Source organism: Anomaloglossus baeobatrachus, chromosome 5 (assembly GCF_048569485.1).
Source record: "Anomaloglossus baeobatrachus isolate aAnoBae1 chromosome 5, aAnoBae1.hap1, whole genome shotgun sequence".
NCBI classification, from domain to species: domain Eukaryota; kingdom Metazoa; phylum Chordata; class Amphibia; order Anura; family Aromobatidae; genus Anomaloglossus; species Anomaloglossus baeobatrachus.
This window is the reverse complement of record NC_134357.1, coordinates 511,671,082-511,689,780: the sequence shown is the minus strand read 5'-3', so window position 1 is coordinate 511,689,780 and position 18,699 is coordinate 511,671,082. Positions and strand designations below refer to the sequence as shown.

Below are 18,699 nucleotides of genomic sequence, written 5' to 3'. Positions count from 1 at the left end.
AGCCCCTGCGCGCTCCTCTCCTGGGGGTCTTATCCCCACTCCCCCGCTTCTATTAAATAACAACTCCATGACCACGTGGATTAGAAAAATATTCCATCTGGAAATGTGGAGCCGCGCACTAGATATATGGCTGCTCTGTGCTTACAGGACCTGTGATGATGTCATAGTCATGTGATCAGTCACATGGGGGGAGGAGCCAATCTAGGGTTTACAGGAAGAGAAGTGTTTTCCCCTGTATGAAGCGGCCGCATGTAAGAGAAGAAGCTGCAGAGAGGGAGAGAGTCGGGTAATGATGGCGCCGAGAACAGACTGTGTGTGATAAAGGGGAGCGGGGAAATCCTGGTGGCAGAGGGAGCGGAGCTTTCACCACTAGGATTTAGTCACAGCCATATATCCAGTGTGCGGCTCTGCAGGAGGAGGGGTGTGGAGATTCCCCATTACATTAACCCCCTCAGTGCTGCGCTCACACTCCAGGAGACAGAGCGTGTTCCCGTCTGTGCGGCTCTATCAGGATCTGTCTGTATGGGATTAGATGGGGTCACTTCCCTCCTGACGCCGCTCGCTGCTCTGTTACTGTACAGTCTCCATTATGGCCGTCGCCCGCTCCATGTTGTCACTATCAGGAGATATTAATGCTCTATCATTATCTGTTACTGACGGCCCCGGTTCTATATTCTGTGATAAATCTGTGTGTGACTGTAGTTGGATTGTGTGTTATACCGGGGGCAGGACGGGGCCAGGACTGGATGTAGTGATCATGTGAAGCCGGTAACCGCTCCGGAGATTTCTTACATGGGATCTTTCTGATGTTACATCGTCATCTTCTCCCCATTCAGGTCCCTACAATATCGGATCCTCTCAGATCTTCTTTATAAGAGAATTTTCCTGATTGACCCGTCAAGGATGGATAGGGACAGGGACAAGATGGCGGAGAGGATATTACACCTCACCCTAGAGATCCTCTTCCGGCTTACTGGAGAGGTGAGAGATTCTGGTGACGTCACATTACACCATTCTTATCTATGGGAATAACAGATGGACAGAACTGGAGAGGTGAGGACTCTGGAAATGTCTGTAGTGAGGTTTATTAATGTGTCTCTCTATAACCAGGATTACACAGTAGTGAAGAAGACCTCTAGTGAGCGCTGTCAGGACCCTGTGTCTGAGGGATGGGGAAGACCCCTGAGCCCAATCACGGGGCCTCCACCTCACCCCCTGATACATGAGGACATCAATGACCAGAAGATCCTAGAACTCACCTACAAGATGATTGAGCTGCTGACTGGAGAGGTGACACTGCTGGGAATGCTGGGACATTATACAGTAACGCTATGAAGGGATCAGGGTATGACTGTATCATTGTATGTGTCAGGTTCCTATAAGGTGTCAGGACGTCACCGTCTATTTCTCTATGGAGGAGTGGGAGTATTTAGAAGGACACAGAGATCTGTACAAGGACGTCATGATGGAGGTTCTCCAGCCCCTCACATCACCAGGTAATAGACAGGACTAAATACACACGGCCTATAATTATCTGTATGTAAAGAATGAATTCAGTCCCTGTATGTGTTTCCTCCAGTTCTTTCCAGTAAGAGGACAACACCAGAGAGATGTCCCCGTCCTCTTCTTCTACAGGACTGTAAACAAGAAGATCCCGATGTTCCTCAGGATGAGCAGGTAGATGGAGAGAAGGTGCCATGAAATCTCCCCTATGTTGTGTAAACAGTTGTGAAGGTTAGAGATGGGTGAACCTTTCAAGGCTTGATTTGTCGAGCCCAACTGAACAAACGCCGAACTGAACTCCAAATCTTTTTGAACCACATTGGATTCAATGGGAGGCCAAACGTAAGGCAGAGAAAACAAATTTAGGGGGGTTGAAAAGCTTCCAAAAAAGCAACAATACTGTTTTAGCATAGCCATTAGCTTCCTAGACTATTAACATAACAAATAGAGTTGGATGAGAGACAGGTGTAGGGCTGGTGCTCCCTTTTGCCAGTACAGACAAGTCACAACTTGGAGACCCATCTTGGAGTCTTGATATTTAAAAACATTTCAGGCAGACAGCAGGACAGTGGCATCAATTGTCCCCCAACCCTATTTCCCAATAGTGTGATTACACAGCAGGGAGGTAAGGTCCATGCAATACACAGGATGTGGCCTGACAGCAAACATGCCTTTTTCCAGCAGTGAATCCAGGCGGGAAGGGTGCTCTAGAAATTTCTGTACAACCAGGTTGATCCATCCAATGTAAATGTGATGTCACCGAGGTTTAGTCCTGCCACCAGGTTTGCATCGTTATCGCACACGTCCTTCCCTGGCTCCAGGTTCAGTGGAGATAGCTATTGACCAAACTGGGCCTGTATTGTGGTCCACAACTATGCGGCTGTGTGACTGTGTTCTCCTATGCATATGAATCTAAGCACTGCATTTTCATTTAAAAAATCAAGAGATACACGAGTGACAGGAGTAGGCCTCTTGCTCCCAGAACTCTGTCATTACACACAACTTGGAGACTCATATTGAAGTCTTGACATTTTTGCAGGCAGCATGATTCCGCCCCTTTTCCTCATAGTGTGTTTCACCATATAATGACAGTACTTTCCATCAGGGTCCTGTAATAACAGTATATTCTGCAGCTCCACAAGTGAAGCTTTATGTCACACAGCAATTCTCTCCAGGGGGTGCTGGGATCTTCCACTTCTTTATATCAGGAACATGACATTACTTTTTCTTGCCTCCTCGGCCTTCACAGTCCTCAGATCTTAGTCCTATAGAGCATCTCTGGGACGAGGTAGAATGGGATGTTCAGTGCCTGTCAGCTCCTCAGCCTAATTTTCAGTAAATGTAAGAATCTTTCATGTCCCCATGGGCCTGTAATCCTGCAGAACTATTTCATCACCTGGAATCTGAACTCCTAAATGCCAAAGTAAATCCAACGCTACTAGATGGTGTCTGTAATAATGTGGCCATTCAGTGTATGGTTTATACTTGGTGGAGATGACAGGATAAAGCTGATCATAGACATTAGATGTTGTCTGGATCTTCTCACAATTTTCTGGTTATGGAGACTGCTGGTTACAATTAGGAGGTGACAGGTTGGATTATACAGGAGACCTGCAGCTCTGTGATAACAACGTTTGTCAGCTTTGGTCGTCATGTTCATTTATGATCTTTTCTGTTCTTCTGAATCATTTCAAGCGACTTCTCCATCTCTCTGTGACTTTACAATATTTGTTTCAGGGTGAAGATCTGACCCATATTAGTACTGCAGGGACATATGTGAGGGGTGATGAGCGGTGTAAAGAGGAGATTCCTACAGATAACCGCACAGGTGAGTAGTGACCACTGAATGCAGAGAAGTCACAGATTTTACTCCATCACTGGCTTCTATAATAACTGTAAATGATTTATCAGAGTGTGTTCACATGGAATTTTTCATGTGGACTTTACGCTTAAAAATGTAGGTGCCGCTTCATTAAAACTTGCACTGTGGATGCCATTCATAATGAAGGGGTGTGTGAGGTAAGATGAGCCAAATTCATTAAGAGGAAATTGCCAGTATATTAATTCTGCACGTCTTCTCTATGGCGTGTTCTTGCCAGAAATGCTGCTGCATTCAAGGCCTGGAGTAACATTTCTGGAGCAACTTACACCACCAGAGTAGAGGAATTTTTTAACTATTCTCCGGAGGGGCGATACCACGCCCTGTCCATGCTCTGCCCACTTTGGTGGAGTTGGCCGGTACTGGTGTAAAAACGTCAAATTGCTAAATTTTGTGACAGTGTTTTACTCTAGAAAACTGCTATAACCCCTTAACGACCGCGGGCCGTAAAATTACGTCCTAAATGACATAATCTTACTGCCCGCGGTCCTCCGGCGGCAGCATGCCGCGATCGGCACACATCTCAGCTGATTTTCACAGCTGAGATGTGTGCCTGCTAGGCACGAGCAGAATCGTTATCTGCTCGTGCCGATTAACCCCTTATAATGGCGCTGTCAATACATGACAGCGCCATTATAAGCGCAATCGCGGTAAAGTTTTACTTACCGCCGAAACCGGAAGTCACGTGACGCGATCACGTGACTCCCGATAGTTGTCATGGTAGTACAGGGTCATGTGTAGTACAGGAGTCATCACATGAATTGGTTTCACTTTCGCTGTGCCCGGGGCACAGCAAAAGAGAAAGACAGCGTATCTGCTGTTTACAGCCTTCCAGCTGTGATCAGCAGATACTGCAGAGCGATCGGAATGCTGATCGCAATAGCCCCCTAGGGGGACTAGTAAAAAAAAAAAAAAAAGTAAAAAAATAAGTTTTAAAAAATTAAAAAAAAACAAAAAAACCTAAAAGTTCAAATCACCCCCCATTCGCCCCATTAAAAATTAAAGGGTTAAAAAAATAAAAAATATACACACATTTGGTATCGCCGCGTTCAGAAACGCCCGATCTATCAAAATATAAAATCAATTAATCTGATCAGTAAACGGCGTAGCGGCAAAAAAATTCCAAACGCCAAAACGACGTTTTTTTGTCGCCACAACTTTTGCGCAAAATGCAATAAGAGGCGATCAAAACGTAGCATCTGCGCAAAAATGGTACCGTTAAAAACGTCAGCTCGAGACGCAAAAAATAAGCCGTCATTGAGCCTAAGATCCCGAAAAATGAGAACGCTACGGGTCACGGAATATGGCGTAAAACGTGCGCCACTTTTTTCGGACAAACTTCCGATTTTTTTTTTAACCCCTTATATAAAAGTAAACCTATACATGTTTGGTGTCTACGAACTCGCACTGACCTGAGGCATCACACCCACACATCAGTTTTACCATATAGTGAACACAGTGAATAAAATATCTCAAAAACCATAGTGCTATCGCACTTTTTTTGCAATTTTTCAGCATTTGGAATTTTTTTGCCATTTTCTAGTACACAATATGGTAAAACTGATGGTTTCATTTAAAAGTACAGCTCGTTCCGCAAAAAATGAGCCCTCACATGACCATATTGACTGAAAAATAAAAAAGTTACGTCTCTCAGAAAAAGAATGGCGAAAAAAAAAAACGGAAAGCGAAAAATCGGCCGGTCGTGAAAGGGTTAAATGCTTTAAATCAATTGTGTATTTGATGGAAACGTCCAGGTATGGAATAGCTCAGGGGAAGGTTATTCTGCATATTATGTGTCTCCTGGATCTGCTGGAGGCTTCTGTGTGAATTTTGGTAAAATGCCTTTCAGACGTCGTCCTGCTGTAGACAATAAGTTTGATAAGGCTGGATGTAGACGGCCATGTAAATGTGACAGTTATGTTTGTGTGACGCCCTGGGCAAGCCAGGGGTCACAGGTCACAACACCACCACACCCTACATCCCAGTTAGGAACACCAAGGCTACTAAAATCCTTGTTGCCTTCCTCCAGGGGCTGATGTTCACACCAGGGGGTGGGCCAGGCGGTTGGCTCCGCCCACCGAGGAGTACACAGCCCTGGAGGCGGGAAGAACCAGGCAGTTGAAGCCAGACTAGAGTCTGAGGAGGAGATCAGTTTAGGAGGTGAAAGTGAAAGGAAGTGAAGTGAAGTAGTAGTGGAGCAAAGAAGAAAAGAGTAAAAGTTACAGTAGAAAGACCTGAAGTTGGTCCGGCTAAGTGCAGGACAGTGTCAGCAAGGTCAGCAACAGCGGTGATCGTCTGGAGGGGGACTGCTCGGAGGTTGCTGGAAGGACCGCGGACGGGTAGTGGCCCGGCGGTCTGGAGCAGTATACGAAGGACAGTCAGCACCAGGGCAGGGGCCTCTCGGACCCCGGCAAGGCTAGGAGTCGCCAGAATTTGCCGAATCCGTCAGTGAAGGGGACGTTGATCCCCCAACAACCAAGTCCCGACTGAAGGCAACAGTCCAACCATTGAGGAGAAACACCGCCACCGCCAGGGCACCAGTTTCTCAGGGCCAGCGCCTGCGGGCAAAGTAGGGCTCCTCCGGCCCATATCCAAGTCGGGGAGCGGGTTACCGGTGGGAAGCCATCGCTACCAACACAGAAACACTAGGTGCAGGTCAAAGGGACATCACCGTTACCTACTGGGAGAGCAAGTGCAGCCGTCCGTGGGAACCGTCTTTCCAGCCGTGTGGTTTACCGTAAAACTGTGTCAACGTCTCAGGCTGAGTGAGTACCACCGTGCTGCAAGGCACAGCGCTGCCCCCGCGTCCCTGCGCCCACCAAGCCCTGCACCCTCCACTCCATCACTGGGCCCCGGGATCACCAACCCCTACCCACGGAGGGGCAACACAACACCTGGCTGCTCCGCATCACCACTCCCGGGATCCCCATATTGAGCAGCGGTGGTGCAAAAAATCACCACAACCGTGGGTGGCGTCACGGACAATAAACCATCCCCACACCCAACAACCCCCCTTTCACTCACGGGCGAGGAGCGCCGCTAGAGTCCCCGGGATCCGGCCCAACGCTCGAGCCACCGAGCAGCAGCAGGCCGCAGCAGCCGCGGCAGCCGGACCCGAGCAGCAGTGGGAGAGCGTGGCGTCCCCTCCTCCGTCCGCGACAACTTGGCGTCACGAACAGGATCTTACCGCTCTGCCGTTGGGTAGAGGTGCGCCTTGTGACCGCCGGAGGTATCCGGTTGAAAATTTCCAGAAGTCGCCATCTTTGGCGCGAAAAGTTCCCGCTCGAGCGTCTTCTCGAGTAGCAGAGGCGCGAAGGCCAAGACTCCGCCCAATAGAGGAGTGGCCGGAAAGAAGCTAAGGGGGACGCGATGGCGGCCGGACGCATGTGAGTGTGGCGGTGCAAACAGAGACGCTGAGACCCCGTGGTCCACCGACCCTAGCAAGGAATGTCCGCCCCACCTAGTTATGCGGAGGCTACCGAGCTGGTGCCCGGAACAGCGGCATGGCTGAGGGCCCGGACGGCGGGGATCTGCCGTCACTACAGGAGCCAGATCTGCAGACTGATGGAGCAGTGGACTGCAGAGGTGGAGGCGATAGCTGCTGTTGCGCGAGTGTATGGAGTGGAGGCCATGATGGAGGAGCTGGTGAGTGACCCACGTCCCTGTGTCCCCGAGGGACCGGCCGCTGCGGCTGAGGGACCCGGTCTGCCCCTGGCCCCCATGCCGCCTCCCTTCTTCGTACCCGTGCATCGCGCTACATATGACCCGTCCAGTGTACACCCCTCCGTGACGGTGGCTGAAAGAGTGGCGAGCCTGGAAGCTGCGGCAGCTGGCAGCAACCCGCCTGGCGAGGGGGCAGAAAATAGCGACTCCGGGCCTGACACTGAGCCGGTGTCGGAGGAAGAGGAGGGGGTCGTTGCCCTGCCTGGCATGGAGGCCACCTATGTCCCCCGAACTGGAAACAACGGGTATCGAGCAGCCCTTCCACGCCGTGCTTGCTATGCACCGGAGGGGCTGGTGCCCGTGTTCTTCCACCCCGAACCGGGTGAGGAGGACGAAAATGCCCAGTAGTGTCAGCGGAGCACCGCTGCACCATCCCCGTGGGGACCACCAGAGTGTTGTTTAACCCCTTCAGCCCCCGGGCACTTTCCGTTTTTGCGTTTTTGTTTTTTGCTCCTTTTCTTCCAAGAGCCGTAACTTTTTTATTATTCCGTCAATCTTGCCATATGAGGGCTTGTTTTTTGCGGGACGAGTTGTACTTTTAAATGAAATCATAAGTTTTACCATATAGTGTACTGGAAAACGGCAAAAAAATTCCAAGTGCGGAAAAATTGCAAAAAAAGTGGGATCGTACAATAGTTTTTGGGATATTTTATTCACAGTGTTCACTATATGGTAAAACTGATGTCTGGGTGTGATGCCTCAGGTCGGTGCGAGTTTGTAGACACCAAACATGTATAGGTTTACTTGTATCTCAGGGGTTAAAAAAAATTCACAAGTTTGTCCAATAAAAGTGGCGCACGTTTTGCGCCATTTTCCGAAACACGTAGAGTTCTTATTTTTTGGGATCTATGGCTCAGTGATGGCTTATTTTTTGCGTCTCGAGCTGACGTTTATAATGGTACCATTTTTGCGCAGATGCTACGTTTTGATCGCCTGTTATTGCATTTTGCGCAAAACTTGCGGCGACCAAAAAACGTAATTTTGGTGTTTGGAATTTTTTTGCCACTACGCCGTTTACCAATCAGAATAATTGATTTTATATTTTGATAGATCGGGCATTTCTGAACGCGGCGATACCAAATATGTGTATATTTATTTATTTTTTAACCCTTTAATTTTCAATGGGGGGAAAGGGGGGTGATTTGAACTTTTAGGTTTTTTTTTTTTTTTTTTATTTTTTAAAACTTTTTTTTTTTTTACTTTTTTTTTTTATTTTACTAGTCCCCCTAGGGGGCTATAGCAATCAGCAATCCGATCGCTGATCGCTATCTGCTGATCACAGCAATACCGCTGTAATCAGCAGATTCACTCACTTTGGTTTTCCCTCTGCTCTCGGCCGAGGGAAAATGAAAGTGAAAGATCATAGCAGCAGGCGTCATCACATGACCCTGTGCTACGATGGCAACCACCGATAGTCACGTGATAACACACGTGACTTCCGGTGGGGGCGGCGGTAAGTAACAAACATGGCCGCGCGCATTTAAATCTTGCTGCCAGACTTTGGCAGCAAGATTTAAGGGGTTAATGGCCGCGGGTGGAAGCGATTCCACCCGCGGCTAGCAGGCACACATGTCAGCTGTTGAAAACAGCTGATATGTGTGCCGATCCACGCCGCCTGCCCGCGGCAGGGGGCGGGGCTTAACGGGACACGATCCTGGACGGATAGATCCGTCCAAGGTCGTGAAGGGGTTAAAAGTTGAAACGTTTACAGAGAATGATAAGAAAAATGATGATTACCGTGTACTTCACCTGATTGTCTAACTGTGATTTGCAACCGGCCGGCACCGTTGTCCCCGTGGGGACCGTTTGAATGTTTCGCATGGGAACTATCCATGGACAAGCCCGTGAACTTGCAGGGCAACCACAAACGTTAGTGGCTTGTAAATAATTGTTTTACGGTACCGTTTCCGTTGTTGCCGCCTCCGGAGAGGCAGGTTGGAGGGAGGGCCCTCAGCAGAGCAGGCTGGGGCCCAGCCACCACAGGAACCGGTGGCTACCCTCTGGAGGGGAAGGACAGATCCCGCTCGGGTAACTTGTGCTGGACTGGGGTAAAGGGGTGCTGCCTGGGTTTTAGGGGCAGCATCAGGGCCAGGTTGCTTGGGTGGGAGAGAGCGGAAACCATACCCGTAAAACCGTTTAGTAACGTTTAAGAAATGTGCCTCCCGTTGTGGGAAGATGTAATAAATGTCATATGTTACCGTTTACTTTTATACATTTACAGAAAATAAAACCGGTGTTGGACGGGCAGCCCGCGGACGGTCTGCATTTTGCTAAGGGGGAATGTGACGCCCTGGGCAAGCCAGGGGTCACAGGTCACAACACCACCACACCCTACATCCCAGTTAGGAACACCAAGGCTACTAAAATCCTTGTTGCCTTCCTCCAGGGGCTGATGTTCACACCAGGGGGTGGGCCAGGCGGTTGGCTCCGCCCACCGAGGAGTACACAGCCCTGGAGGCGGGAAGAACCAGGCAGTTGAAGCCAGACTAGAGTCTGAGGAGGAGATCAGTTTAGGAGGTGAAAGTGAAAGGAAGTGAAGTGAAGTAGTAGTGGAGCAAAGAAGAAAAGAGTAAAAGTGACAGTAGAAAGACCTGAAGTTGGTCCGGCTAAGTGCAGGACAGTGTCAGCAAGGTCAGCAACAGCGGTGATCGTCTGGAGGGGGACTGCTCGGAGGTTGCTGGAAGGACCGCGGACGGGTAGTGGCCCGGCGGTCTGGAGCAGTATACGAAGGACAGTCAGCACCAGGGCAGGGGCCTCTCGGACCCCGGCAAGGCTAGGAGTCGCCAGAATTTGCCGAATCTGTCAGTGAAGGGGACGTTGATCCCCCAACAACCAAGTCCCGACTGAAGGCAACAGTCCAACCATTGAGGAGAAACACCGCCACAGCCAGGGCACCAGTTTCTCAGGGCCAGCGCCTGCGGGCAAAGTAGGGCTCCTCCGGCCCATATCCAAGTCGGGGAGCGGGTTACCGGTGGGAAGCCATCGCTACCAACACAGAAACACTAGGTGCAGGTCAAAGGGACATCACCGTTACCTACTGGGAGAGCAAGTGCAGCCGTCCGTGGGAACCGTCTTTCCAGCCGTGTGGTTTACCGTAAAACTGTGTCAACGTCTCAGGCTGAGTGAGTACCACCGTGCTGCAAGGCACAGCGCTGCCCCCGCGTCCCTGCGCCCACCAAGCCCTGCACCCTCCACTCCATCACTGGGCCCCGGGATCACCAACCCCTACCCACGGAGGGGCAACACAACACCTGGCTGCTCCGCATCACCACTCCCGGGATCCCCATATTGAGCAGCGGTGGTGCTACAAATCACCACAACCGTGGGTGGCGTCATGGACAATAAACCATCCCCACACCCAACAACCCCCCTTTCACTCACGGGCGAGGAGCGCCGCTAGAGTCCCCGGGATCCGGCCCAACGCTCGAGCCACCGAGCAGCAGCAGGCCGCAGCAGCCGCGGCAGCCGGACCCGAGCAGCAGAAGGGAGAGCGCGGCGTCCCCTCCTCCGCCCGCGACATTTGCAGAATACGGACCTGTTTGGCTTCTTGTACAGCTCTAGATTTGTTCTGTTGATGGTGCAGGAGCCGTCATATATTGTATGAAATATCTTGGTACGTTAATTGGTCTAGAATAAAGCAGAGATTAGTGAATTTGATAATAATTGACTTATCACGATTTTATCAACTTGTTTGATTTGCACAAATCGCCAATATTACTTTGCAGATAATTGCATGTTTGCAGCCAAGTGAGCTTAGAAATAATAATGATTATTATTATATATCGCACCAACATATACTGCAGCAGAGTTCAAACAAGATAAAACATTAGAGTAACAAATAGTTTAACATAGGCAAAGAGGAGGGAGGAGCAGGGGCGTACATAGAAATCATGGGGTCCCATAGCAGAAAAACAAATTGGGTTCAACCACAAAAAAATATTCAGTGGGGTATAGGAAATCCAGGTAGGCCAGGGTTTAATCCTAACACTATGGTCCTTGATTAGGTGCACCTGCATAGCTATGACTAGAGCCAGACATTGCATCATTTGTCAGTCGTTTGGGGGGGGGGGGGAGCTGAGCAAAGTGGAGTGTGCTGAGACTGGAGAAAGGAAGTCTGCTCTGCAAGAAGAGGTGAGCTGAAACTGTGTGCTTGGTGATCACATTCAATACAAGTGTGATCTACTGACTCTGGAGGAAAACGTTGAGGCTTTCCTGAATGTCTTTAAGAGGGTGACAGAACAATAGACAGAGGACCTAGCTCAATACCTTACTGGGTGACCACAGAAAGCATACTACGACTTTGCCCTGCAAGCTGAAGGTGGAGATTATGGCTGTTGGGGCGCAATTTATGCACCCCTGGTGCTACCAAACTGCAACAATGGCTGCAGCCTGAGACTTGCTTTCCAGCACAATTGGTGAAATGTGGTAGTAGACCAATTTATTCACTCACTACCTAAATCCATGCAAAACTAGTTTGCCCTCGGAGATCTCCAGAATGCAGAGAACCTCGTGGAAAGACACTTGGCTGTGGAAAACTGTTTGAACAATGAGAGGAGCCTGAGGTCACCTTTCTGGGATACCCAAAGAAGTGGGTCCACGTCTAAGGTGCTCACAAAGACCCACGACAGATGAAAGCTGGCTTCAAGGGGTATCTCTCATACCATTGTCTGTTGGAGGTGTCGTGACCCCGGGTCATATATCGGGTCTTTGCCCACTGGTATCAGAACTGATGAACTATTCCATTGGCTGACTAGTCTCAGTTTTTTGCACATTCCGTGTCTAGTGCTATACCATACCTAGGTGAGCGACCTCTGCTATGCCAGGTGACTGTGGATGGCGTCAAAGTGATGCGACTCCTGCACTCAGGAACTTTGGCAACTCTGGTATGGGCAACATTTCTGCATTTTGGGGTGGGGGTAAAGATGGATCCATGGAGGTGCCAAGAACTATCTCTTGGCGCAGGCCACAATATATTGCACAAACTGTGGTTCTATGTCCACGAAACAGGAGTGGTCAAGGGCATATTGCATGCTATTGTTATCGGTCGCAATCTTGTTTTGTTCTGGGACTTCTGAGTTAAATCTGTAGCACCTAGTAGTCCGGTTTGCCGCCATAATTTTGGTTATGGAAACATTTACTAACGATCAGTGAGTATTAAAATGCTCAGGTGTTCATTATTCAAATCAAGTACGTTGAACTGTTCAGGGGCCTCCACTCGAGTAACGAGTATGATGGAAATCAATGGGAAACTCAAGCATTTCTTTCAGCAGACCCTTCCTGGAAATCTGGGGGGGGGGGGCAACAGCATTGAAATGGAATGGGAACAGCATGAGGAAAATGCCTGGATGCTGCTGATAGCAAAATAAATAAAAAAAAAGGCTCTTTTTGTTTTTGTTTTTTTTTTCCTTTGATAACTAGCCAAGGTAAAGCAGGCAGCTGTGGGCTAATATTATCAGCTGGGAAGGGGTATGGTTATTTTGCCCTTTCCAGACTAAAATAGCAGCCTGCAGCCACCCCAGAAGTGGCACATCACATTAGATAAGCTAATTCTAGCGCTTTGCCTGACTCTTGCCGATTGCTTGGTGTGGTGGCAATCAGAGTATTGGATGTTTGAGTTAATGTCAGCTGTGAATTGTTAGCTGGCATGAAACCAAATTGTTAGTATTGGATAGGTGTCTATCAGATACCCTCATTAATAACCCAGTAAGTAAAAAAGAAAAAAATACATACATCGGGTAAAATACTTTTATTTGACTAAAGACTCCCCTACACTATCCCTCATTCACAAAATTATCTATAAAAAATAATAAGATTTCAAAGTACTTTAATCCAACTTAGTCCAAAAATGGAAATATGGAAGACCGTAAAATGAAATAATTAAAGAAATAAAAGCAAGAGACCATCACTCGTTCACCACTTTGATAGCTCCTAACCCCCACAAGCTTCAACGTAATCCATGGTGATCCCACGATGTCTACCGATTGTCGTACAACCTATGGATCCTCATTCAGAGAACGAAGCTTCACCGTTAACGTCCAGTCATTTCTCACAATTGGTGACTTCAGTACCTCAGTAACATCACCGCTCGTGAGCCTGAAACATTCTGGGTCTGACACTGCCCTACTTGAGACCCGGCAAGGGTGGTGAAGTCATGTAAGGTTACTGACATGATCACCACTGTCACCGGGTCATGCAGAGGGCAACGCGAGACCCGAAATGTCTCATGCGTGGTGACATTACGAACATCACCGCTTGTGAGAAATGATTGGGAGTAACCTACGAAGCTTCGTTCTCTGAATGTGGCTTCATAGGATGTATGACAGAATCTGTAGAAATCGTGGGATGACCTTGAATTACATCGGAGCTGCAGGGTTTTTTGGGGCAGCTAATAAAGTGATGAACGAGGGACTGTCTCTTGTCTTTATTTGTATGTCTTTCAGGTTTTCATTTTTTTTTTACTACATCTGATTCAGTGTATTATTTAAAAATCTTCATGGCTTATTTTTTCATTTTATTTTGTTTTTAAATAAGTTGGTGAATGAGTGAGTCGGGGTATGGTGCGTATTGTGTTGTTTTTTTGTTGTGTTTTTTTTTTTTTTATTCCTCTTTATACTGAACATGTTAGTAATTACGCTGTCTGATAGACGCCTCTCCATTATTAACCACTGGGCTTGATACCACTGACACTACACATCTGACAACAACCCCAAAAACTATTACCCCAATTGCCACCGCACCAGGGCAACCATCAACGCCTGTGGCAATGCACCGGAATTGACACTGCTAATACATGAGCCAAGTCTGGTTGCAATTGCATGCTGGAATTTTTAGGCTGGAAAGGAAAGAAGCAACCATGGGCCTACCTAGCCTGATAACATAAGCTTGCATCTGTCTGTTTAACCTTGGCTAGTTATGAAAAATAGGGGGGAAACCGAGTCACTTTTTTTTTTTTTTTTTTTTTAGCTTAAAACAGGCTCAACACTCTTTATTGCCACATGAAAGGCACTAAAGGGTGCAAGTTTATAATATGTAGGGGGGTGGGACATGTTATTGCTGCAGAATCTATCTATTCTACATACTTAAGGCTGTGTGCATGTGTTTTTGCCGAGTGTTTTTTGTTTGTTTTTTTTTTATTAATGTTTTTGATATGTTACAAAACGTAAAACATATCCTGTTGGCAGCAAAATCAATGAGACTCCTAAAGTGTCATGCACACAATGCTTAATTCTAACTTGCAGAATTGGTACAGAAAAATATTTGCAGTATGTGAATTCTTTCAGTGCTTTTGCCGCATTTTATATGTGCTTTTTTTTTATTGCCGATTTGTCACAAAACTTGAAGGAAATCTTGATGCCAGGAAAGTCAGTGAAGGATTCATGCGGAATGCGGAAATTTAGCTGCATGAAAGCACAAACAAACATTTGATAGTGTGAACATACCCTAAGTGCGTTTATGCAGCATAAACACACCTAAATACATCTAAAACAATAAATAATGAAAAAACTGCATGGGGTCCCCTCTATTTTTAATAACTGGCTAAGGTAAAGCAGACAGCTGTGGGATGGAATTATCAGCCTGGGAAGGTCCATAATTATTTGGTCCTACCCAGCCTAAAAAATAGTAGCCCGCAACTGCCCAAAATTGGCACATCCATAACATGCACCAATTCTGGTGCTTTGCCCCGGCTTTTCCTGATTGCCCTGCTGCATTGGTAATCTGGGTAATATTTTTTAGGGTTGATGACAGCTGACATCAAGTCCCAGGGTTAGTATTTGAGATGCATCTATTGGAAATCCCCATAACTAACCCGGTAAGTGAACAAAAACACACACACACAGTAAAAAATAGTTTCTTTGAATAAAGACCCCCCAACACTATTTTTCATTCAGCAATTTATTATTTTTCAGCAATTCACAGCGGACATCAACCCCAAAAACCATTACCTGATTGCAACTCCACCAGGGCAATCGGGAAGAGCCGTGGCAAAGCTCCAGAGATGGCTCTTGTAATGTGATGTGCCACTGCTGGGGCAGCTGCAGGCTACTATGTTTAGGCTTGGAAGGGCAAAAAAAAATGGGCCTTCTCTGCCTTATATCAACTTCCAGCTCCCTGGTTTACCTTTTCTACTTATCAAAAATGAAGGCAACCCTACATAATTTTTTTTCAATTATTTATTAGTTTAAACAAGGCTAAAAACAACTTTTTAGTGCCAGATGAAAAGCATTAAAGGGTGCAGGTGTAGAATATTTAGGGAGGAGAGAAAACTACTTTATTTGTCAGATGGAAGTTGAGAAAACAGTTTGTGACAAGCATCACATCAATGGGTCTTATATAGACCTAATGACGCATTGCGGCCAGCCAATCACATTAATGCCAGTAGCCTCATGCCTCCACCTGTCGAGCCGCAGAGATTTTATTACATGGGATCTTTATGATTTTACATCTTCTCATTCAGGTCCCTACAAGATTGGATCCTCTCAGTCGACATTTTCTATATATCGAAGAGTTTTCATGATTGATCCGTCAAGGATGGATAGAGACAGGGACAAGATGGCAGAGAGGATATTACACCTCACCCTAGAGATCCTCTTCCGGCTTACTGCAGAGGTGAGAGATTCTAATGACGTCACATTATATCTATCATGGCTCCACTCCGGGGTCTGAACCCAGATTACTGAATGGATGGTTGTCTGGAGTCCCAGCTCCTTGTCTAAGGTTTTCTTATTGAGACATTACTATTGCTATTCCTTGCAGTTTGTGTGAATCCTGTTCCAGTTATCTACTATTTCTTTTTCGCTCCTAATTGGGAGACCCAGACAGTGGGTGTATAGCTACTGCCTCTGGAGGCCGCACAAAGAACTACACTTAAAAGTGTAAGGCCCCTCCCCTTCTGGCTATACACCCTCCCGTAGGAGTACGGATTCCTCAGTTTTAGCTTTGTGCGCAGGAGGTCAGACACGCACGCATAGCTCCATTGTTTTTAGTCAGCAGCAGCTGCTGACTATGTCAGATGGAAGAAAAGAGGGCCCATACAGGGCTCCCAGCATGCTCCCTTCTCACCCCACTGTATGTCGGAGGTGTTTGTAAGGTTGAGGTACCCATTGCGGGTACGGCGGCAGGAGCCCACATGCTGATTCCTTCCCCATCCCTTTTTACAGGGCTCTGGGTGAAGTGGGATTTACTGGTCTCCAGGCACTGAGACCGTGCTCCATCTACAGCCCCTGGAGAAGATGCTGGATGGAGCGGAGTACATCAGGGACATGGCCCTGCTTCCTCAAGGTACTCTGTGTCCCCGTGCATTTGGCGCTCACACCGCAGCATGCTGGGTGTTGTAGTGCGCCGGGGACATCAGCGCTGCGGCGCTTGTGCCATGGCCTCATTCAGCTTCGCTGAAGCAGGCACACTTCTGGGAATCGGTCGCGCCGGCCGCTGGGACTGCGGCGCGGCTGGCACTTGTGGTGCGCCGGGGACTTCAGCGCGGGCCGCGCTTTTACGGCGGCCGCGCTGATAACTCGAGTCCCCGGCTTTTGCGGCCTGCTTCCGTTCGTTCCCGCCCCCAGACCTGCCAGTCAGGAGAGGGGCGGGACGCTGGTCAGTGCATCAGCGCCGAGGGCTGGAGTCGTTTTTACATACTCCAGCCCTCACAATCGGCACAGAGGGGACACTGTTTCCCGCACTTTTGTTTAGGAACTCCCACGGACCGCCCCTCTCCACAGACGCCGGCAGCCATTCCTGCTGACACGCTGAGCTGCAGAGGGGAGCCGGGGAGACCCAGACAAGGAATTCTGCGCCTCTTACCCGCTATTCAGCGGGCGGTAAGCAGCCCTCAGGGCTCACCCCCTCTTGTGCCAGTAGTATTCTTAGTATTTTGTTTCTACAAATACTTTGTATTGCATAGCGCTGGTCGCCCTTTGGCTATAGACTCTCTCACATTGCAGAGAGCCAGCAGCATGTCGTCCGTAAAACGCAAGGGTGCCAAGGCACAGACATTATATGCTTCCTGCACCGCATGTGGGACTTTTCTACCGGCAGGCTCCACGGACCCCCATTGTGTGCAGTGCTCGGCCCCTGCGGCGCTTGCACAGTCGGGACCTCTGCTGGACGTGACCCAGGGTGTACCACCTGTGAATGCTGTCCAGGTGACAGGAACTGAGTTTGCAGCTTTTGCTGACAGAATGTCTCTCACTATGTCACAAATTCTTGACACATTGCGAGCTAGGCCTGTACTTCAGGCCACGGACACTGTGCAATCATTGCCCCCTGGTCCCCCTCAGCTGAATTACCTCCAAGCTCCGGGACGGGCACATACACCTCAGGGTGAAGACTCTGACTCGGACGATGGCCCCGGGTAGCCTAAGCGGGCTCGCTATGACGGGCCTTCACATTCATCTCAATGGTCAGGATCCCAGCGAGATGAATCTATGGGTGATGAGGCGGACGTAACTGATCAGGATTCTAATCCTGTGACCGCTCTCAATCTAGATACACCAGATGGTGACGCCATAGTTAATGATCTTATATTTAACATCAATAAGATGTTAAATATTTCCCCACCAGCTCCTCTTGTAGAGGAGTCAGCTTCGCAGCACGAGAGAATCCATTTCAGATACCCTAAGCGTACATTAAGCACTTTTCTGGACCACGCTGACTTTAGAGACGCAATCCAGAAACCCCACGCTTATCCTGAAAGGCGTTTTTCTAAACGGCTTAAAGATACACGCTATCCTTTTCCCCCTGAGGTGGTCAAGGGTTGGACCCAGTGTCCAAAAGTGGATCCTCCAATTTCCAGGCTTGCAGCTAGATCCTTGGTTGCAGTTGAAGATGGAGCGGCACTTAAAGATGCCACTGACAGGCAGATGGAGCTCTGGCTGAAATCCATCTATGAAGCGATTGGAGCGTCGTTAGCGCCATCTTTTGCGGCCGTATGGGCACTCCAAGCTATCTCAGCCGGGCTTGCGCAAGTCGACTCAGTCACACGTGCATTTGCCCCGCAGGTAGCACCATTGACCTCGCAAATGGCGGCATTCGCGTCGTACGCGATTAATGCTGTTCTTGACGCTACAAGCCGCACGGCAGTGGCGTCAGCCAACTCCGTTGTTTTGCGTAGGGCCCTGTGGTTGAGACATTGGAAAGCAGATTCTCATTCCAAGAAGTGCTTAACCAATTTGCCTTTTTCTCGTGACCGATTGTTTGGAGAGCGTTTGGATGAAATCATCAAACACTCCAAGGGTAAGGACTCATCCTTACCGCAACACAGACAAAACAAACCCCAACAGAGGAAGGGTCAGTCTGGTTATCGGTCCTTTCGAGGACCGGGCAGGTCCCAATTCGCCTCGTCAAAAAAGACTCAAAAAGACCAGAGACGCTCAGATTCTTGGAGGTCTCAGTCACGCCCAAAAAGGACAGCCGGAGGAACCGTTGCCAAGACGGCGTCCTCCTGACTTGCAGTCTCCGATTCCCACACCCGCGGTCGGTGGGAGGCTTTCCCACTTTGGCGACATTTGGCTGTCACGCGTCAAAGACCGTTGGGTGAGGGATATTCTGTCTCACGGGTACAGGATAGAGTTCAGTTCTCGTCCGCCAACTCGTTTCTT

At 48.5% G+C, this 18,699-nt stretch overlaps 1 protein-coding gene across 1 annotated transcript in view; it reads left to right on the top strand.

Moving 5' to 3' along the window:
* The first annotated feature begins 200 nt into the window (after positions 1-200).
* LOC142311970 (uncharacterized) overlaps positions 201-18,699 on the top strand; it is a 423,868-nt gene continuing 405,369 nt past the window's right edge. Inside the window, 1 exon segment of the mRNA XM_075350833.1 lies at positions 201-286. Coding sequence (XP_075206948.1) covers positions 237-286 — 50 coding nt within the window. The 5' untranslated portion in view covers positions 201-236.